We start from the raw sequence: 6,058 nt of genomic DNA, 5'->3' as shown, positions 1-6,058 counted from the left end.
CGGGAGGAAACCGGGAGAGGGCAGTGAAATCGGGAGTCTCCCGCGAAAATCGGGAGGGTTGGCAAGTATGCCCAAATCTCTAAAAACGGGGCTGCAACGGATCTGATACAGACTGATACAGATTTGAAATTGTTCTGACGTCAGAAACGGGGTGCTCTGCCTATATGGGCAACTCTCCACCTATCAGGGGAATGAGAGGTTGCGTGGCATGGTAACAGCATGGTGACAGCATGGTGACAGCATGGTAACAGCATGGTAACAGCATGGTAACAGCATGGTGACAGCATGGTAACAGTATGGTAACAGCATGGTAACAGCATGGTAACAGCATGGTAACAGCATGGTGACAGCATGGTGACAGCATGGTAACAGTATGGTAACAGCATGGTAACAGCATGGTAACAGCATGGTAACAGTATGGTGACAGCATGGTGACAGCATGGTAACAGCATGGTAACAGCATGGTAACAGCATGGTAACAGCATGGTAACAGCATGGTAACATGACGCTCGTGCCTCGCCCCCCTCCTTTGCAGGGGGGCGTGGTCAGTTGCAGCTCTTTTGCCACAGAATCAGCCCTTGTGAAGACTGGGCTGGAATAGAGCAAATAGAGTGAAATGAGGCATGGCTAAAATGCATGATCTGTTTGGTATTTTGAAAAAAAACCTTCACAGACATGTTTTATATAGGTATGGCCCTACAATATATTATTCAAATATAGCATGATAGGTCCACTTTAAGTATAATACTTGAGTAAATGTACTTATTGGCATTACACTACTGTATATTCTCCATTAAATCCTCTATCTATCCCTCAAAGCTCTTTTCTCTTCTAGCTTTGGAGAGAAACCTTTCCTCAAATCAGGAAGAAGATTTCCCGAATAACTTGGACTAACAATGAGCTAAAATAATGTGTCTCTGTCATCCTTGTCTCAGAGAGGAGTTGGAGGGCTTTGTTTCCAGCGGAGCACTGAGCCATTTGAAGGTGTGTTTCTCCAGAGATGATCCGGAGGAAGAGGAGGAGGGAGAGGAGGAAGAGGGCTTCACCTCCGCAGCACCGCCCAGATACGTGCAGCACAACCTGCTGAGAAACAGAAAACACGTCACCGACATCCTGCTCAAACAGAAGGGCTTCCTCTATGTCTGCGGGTAAGACTCAACATTCACATTTAAATATATTTTATTCTCGATTCATTTGCGGTAAATAAATAAATGGGTCTTCACAGTTTGATCCGACGGATTCACATGATAAAGTTTGTTGGTTTTATTTAATTAAATCCACTTTATTTGTTAAGTTGAATTCGCGAATAAGCGAACTTTTAAGCGCGGTAAAAATATTTTAAGGTTAACCGCCAACAACTATGGATCGAAGCCGGATGTCTGCTTGGATAAAAACATGTTTTAAAAATGAAAGCAATTTTACTTTTTTAAATAAATGTTGACTTTTGGACTTTACAACACTTATGTTTGGATCACATGAGCCTGGAACAATCCTACGCATCCACCGCTGGAATATAATAACTCTCCTTATAATATTAGTGTAGCTACATTTAAATGCAACTGCGCACAAATCCACGCAGAAGTCTTCAAACACAATGAAAAGACAGCTTTCGAATGTCACTCCAATGTCAACAATGTGAATATTAATGAGCCTTACTTTAACAGAAAGTCACAAACTAAACTAAACACGCTCCTAAAAAACAGACTTTGTGAACTCTGAGCTGTATCCGGTGCTAAATAACGACTACATGAATGACTCGTTTTGCTTGGGAGGAAGGCACTTATTCGATAAAAAAAAAAGAAACTGCTGAAGTGATGTTGTGAGTTGTCTGCTCACATCACCTCTCTAACTCCTCAAACTGATGCAACATGTCGGACAGTGTTTGTATGCGCTACATATTGTTCCTGTCAATACAAGCTAAATCTCAGTGTGAGAGTTTCTCATCACGCTCACCTTTGAGTAAACGATCTTTGAAGCTTCAGTCCTGTGTGAATTCCTCAGAGTAGTAAAAATCACTTGAGGTGCTCTAGATGATGAATCTCTTCAATATGCTGCAGCAGCAAGACTCAGACACAGCAGTTTCCTTCAGGAGGATCTCCTGGAAGCTGCTTTTACTAAATATAGGTTTCCACTGTGCACAGAGCAGGGTTTGAACAGATCAGGAGTCACAGTTTCACAAGTTGTTCTGTTTTAGTCTTGATTTCTTGAGTTTATTCTCGTGTTAGCCGGATGTTTTTAGAGTGTGTTTTAGTTTAGCTTCAGTTTTTACAGAAAGTTTAATTGTTCTTAGGACCAGGTATAATATCTCCCAAGTGTAATACTTAAGCAATAGCTCACGACAGGCCGTGGTATACGCTCAGTATATCACGGCTAAGAACCAATCAGATTGCTTGATTTGACTTGTCCGTTTTATAATACTATATATACACATATGAAATACAAGGTTGGAAAGCGGTGTTTGAAAGGCCTTGAAGTTAAAAGTGTGTCTCCTTCATTCCAGCAGCAATTGGCGTTTAATTTCTGTTTCAATGTCAAAAGATTGGACTGAAATTCACTTTTTTCTGTACCGGTATACATTATAGTTTATATGTATTGTTGTACCTAATTATATTGTTGTTATAGTGTCTTGTTTTTATTCTCGTTTCAGCTGGATGTTTTTAGAGTGCGTTTTGGTTTAGCTTCAGTTTTTACAGAGAGTTTAATTATTGTTAGGGCCAGGTATAATATCTCCCAAGTGTTTACGTCTATATACATATGAAATACAAGGTTGGAAAGCGGTGTATGAATGGCCGTGAAGTTAAACGTGTGTTGTGGTTATAAACTTGGCTTATCTCCCTCATTCAATTTTTAGCGTTTAATGTCCGTGTTTTGATGTCAAAGATTTGCCTGAAATTCACTTTGTTCTGTAGCTATATACAATATAGTTTAGATGTATTGTTGTACTTAATTATATTGTTGTTATATTGTATTTCTATTACCTGTCCTTTCTTATCTTATAGTTAAAAAACTGAATAGATTTTCTTTTATGTTTAGGATATCATTTTGTAGAGTTTTTAACAGCTTATTTTCAGTAAAATGTAATTATTACTTCCAATAACACCATCTTAGAAACATGTAGGACTGCCCTAAAACCATTTCTATGGATTACACCACCTTTCCTCTGACTTACTCTCCCTTTCTTCTCCCTCAGAGATGCTAAGAACATGGCTAAAGACATGAACGACGCGCTGCTGGACGCGATCAGAGCGGAGCTGCAGGTGGATCAGCTGGACGCCATGAAGACTGTGGCCCTTCTGAGGGAGGAGAAACGCTACCTGCAGGACATCTGGGGCTGAGCACAGATGAGGACATGTTGCTGCAGCCACTGGTCCTTTTAACACCTTTTGGAAGAGAAAAAAAAAAGCATGCTCAGCTGTAACCTTCATAACCGTAAAATCGTGGATGCTGGAGGTAGTTTACACCCCCACGGCCGACCCTGGGGTTTTGGTTCACTGCATCATCGGGGGCTTTGCTGTTTGAACAGAAAGGATTCTGGGTCACAGCAATACTGCAGCAGATTGGTCCTGCAGTGTGAAAATGCTTTTAGTGCAGACTCCTCCGCTCATCCTGTCTGGGGAAAACATTTTACTTTGTGATGAGACTGGCAGCGCTCCGACCTCGATAAAAAAAAACACAACACCCTGAAGTCATCACACACAGGAAAGCCTTGATAGTCAATCAGGAAGTGGTTTTCTTTTTCTGCAACACGCTTCCACAGGTTACCTCTGAAGGGATTCAGGGTCAATTCTTTCATTTTAAAGAACACATAAATCATGATTTGAAAATTGTATCTCAATCCAAAAGTTGGTCGGATTGGTTTTTGTTTTAACCACAATTCTGTTGTACTTTTTGACCTATTTTCGAGGTAATTAAGACAGATTTTAATCCTACAAACAGTCCCATTTTATAGCCAATCCTCACATGTATCATTATAAAAAAAGTCAAAATAGCTCAAGAAAGAAACGAGGAATTGATTATTCTTAGGAGAAAAAACAGTTTAAAAAGTCTTAATAATGTCTTCTTAAAAAAACTTCTTAAAAGTGAATAAAACTCCTACCTGTTTTACACTCTGCAGGTGGATGGGGTCACATATTTAACACACAGATATCAACATGAAACTTCCCACCTTCATTACTGACATTAACAAAACTATCTTTTATATTACAAGTTTTCTGACAGGTTATGTTTAAATATGCAAATGAGGCATTATATAAGGGGAGTTTAGGAGAAATCTGCAGACAGAGTTAGAGAAATAAACTCCTAAATGTGGATTTGAGACGTTCTCTTTCCACTCGTCTGAAGGAAGACGAGGCATGGGAAGCAACAAAGTGCTTTGTACATGTCTTTGCCTGTAGTGTCTCAGATGCAGTTTCACATTTGGCCCTCATCCTCTTCCGTAGTAGATGTGTTTATTTACAGCGGGACTAAAGGAAGAAGGACGGAGATGAAGCAGGTTTCTCTGATGGTGTTCAGCTTTCATTCTCTCTGTGGTGGTGTCTGATCAAATGGAGATGTGTGGTTATTTTCTCTCTCTGCTGTTCATTAGGAGATGTCCTGTGAGCTTTCAGTGTTTCACACACACGTCACAGATCGTCCATTTTATTTTTGTCTGAAACAAAAACAGCGATCTTGACATAAATGATATCAGTAACCTTTAGTTCACTGACGATCTGTATCATGAAGTTTGATAAGGATATATTTACGCCTTGAATCACGTTAATGCAAACACGCTCTCTGTGCATGTTGCTTTGGACAGCAGATGTTTCCAGGATGTATCAAAAGCTTCTAGTTTTTAAAACCTGGTAGAAAGTGAAAAGTGTATTATATCTTCTGTTTCCTCTGCTTCAGGTTCTGTGTTTGCACATTTATATGCCAATCGATGCCTGTATATGGATTTTTCTCCTGAGGATATTTTAGGTTATGAAAGTTAATAAAAATGAAACTCTTGAGAGACGGCGTGAGATTATTTTATATGTTTGTTTCTTTCATTTATACATGTTTTAGGACAGCTTCAGTCAGTCCTCTGTACATAAAACATCTTTCAGTGAAACAGATGTTATATCACACACACACACACACACACACACACACACACACACACACACACACACACACACACACACACCAGGGTTTCCGTTAGCCGGTAATTACCGGTTTTTAGCTGGTAAAATGTATTAAAAACCGGTAAATTAAAAACCTGCTGGTCAAAATGTCCGGTAATAATTAGGGATGCTCCGATCGATTGGCCCCCGATCATTAACGGCCGATATTCTTTTTATATTCTTACTAGTTTGATCGGTGCTCTCCAGAAAGGCCGATCAGGAGAGCTGGAACTGATCGATATGGACATAAACGCGAGTGAAGTATAGAGAGGCGAAGTCCCTCCCCTTCCGGTGGACCTCCATGGGACCTTATTTAGGAAAAATAATGTATTGAAGTCAATGGCGAGAGAAAAGTTATCTTTCGATCCCGTTTGAATTGTGCCACGAATTACACATATGATGTTTGTCAATTTAAAAGATAATTTTGCAAGTAAAAACTGCCGTAAAACTTTGAAGTAAGACTTTTTGTGTGAAACCGCTCAATGAACTACATCTCTGGTCTCGCACAACAACACACGTCACCAAGATGGCCGTCACTACTGTCTTGCCAAAAAAGGGATTGACTACCCTCACTATCACCCTCTCACCCTGACCCTCACCACAATGAAACACGTCCAGAAGAATGTCATGCAAAGCTGCCTGCCTGCCTTCCTTCGATTCTCCCTGAACTGCCTGATCTTTTTAATGTTCAATGTTAACCATTTGTGCAGAAGTAGAAAAGATCGCCGATGCTAATGTAGCGTTAGCGTTAGCATGTCTCCCCGGGGGCATCCGGGCTTAAACGGTTTATTATAGAATGATCACACTGGTGTGACAGTACTCTTCAAAGGGTTCACGAAATATGACTAGGCCTACTACTCTTACTGTTTAACATTTTGGGTTACTTCATGTTAAGGCTAATAAAAATGACAAGGCTA

At 40.2% G+C, this 6,058-nt stretch overlaps 1 protein-coding gene across 1 annotated transcript in view; it reads left to right on the top strand.

The window, feature by feature from the left end:
• The window catches only part of LOC104943965 (methionine synthase reductase-like), an 11,390-nt gene extending 6,402 nt beyond the window's left edge, over positions 1-4,988 (top strand). Inside the window, exons 2-3 of the mRNA XM_010769433.1 lie at positions 936-1,148; positions 3,191-4,988. Coding sequence (XP_010767735.1) covers positions 936-1,148; positions 3,191-3,335 — 358 coding nt within the window. The 3' untranslated portion in view covers positions 3,336-4,988. The remainder of the gene's footprint in view (positions 1-935; positions 1,149-3,190) is intronic.
• Positions 4,989-6,058: the final 1,070 nt, after the last annotated feature.

This window comes from Notothenia coriiceps, unplaced genomic scaffold (genome assembly GCF_000735185.1).
Source record: "Notothenia coriiceps isolate Sejong01 unplaced genomic scaffold, NC01 NC01_scaffold00007274, whole genome shotgun sequence".
Lineage (NCBI taxonomy): Eukaryota > Metazoa > Chordata > Actinopteri > Perciformes > Nototheniidae > Notothenia > Notothenia coriiceps.
Note: the sequence above shows the minus strand (reverse complement) of the source record. Positions and strands in the feature narration are given on the sequence as shown.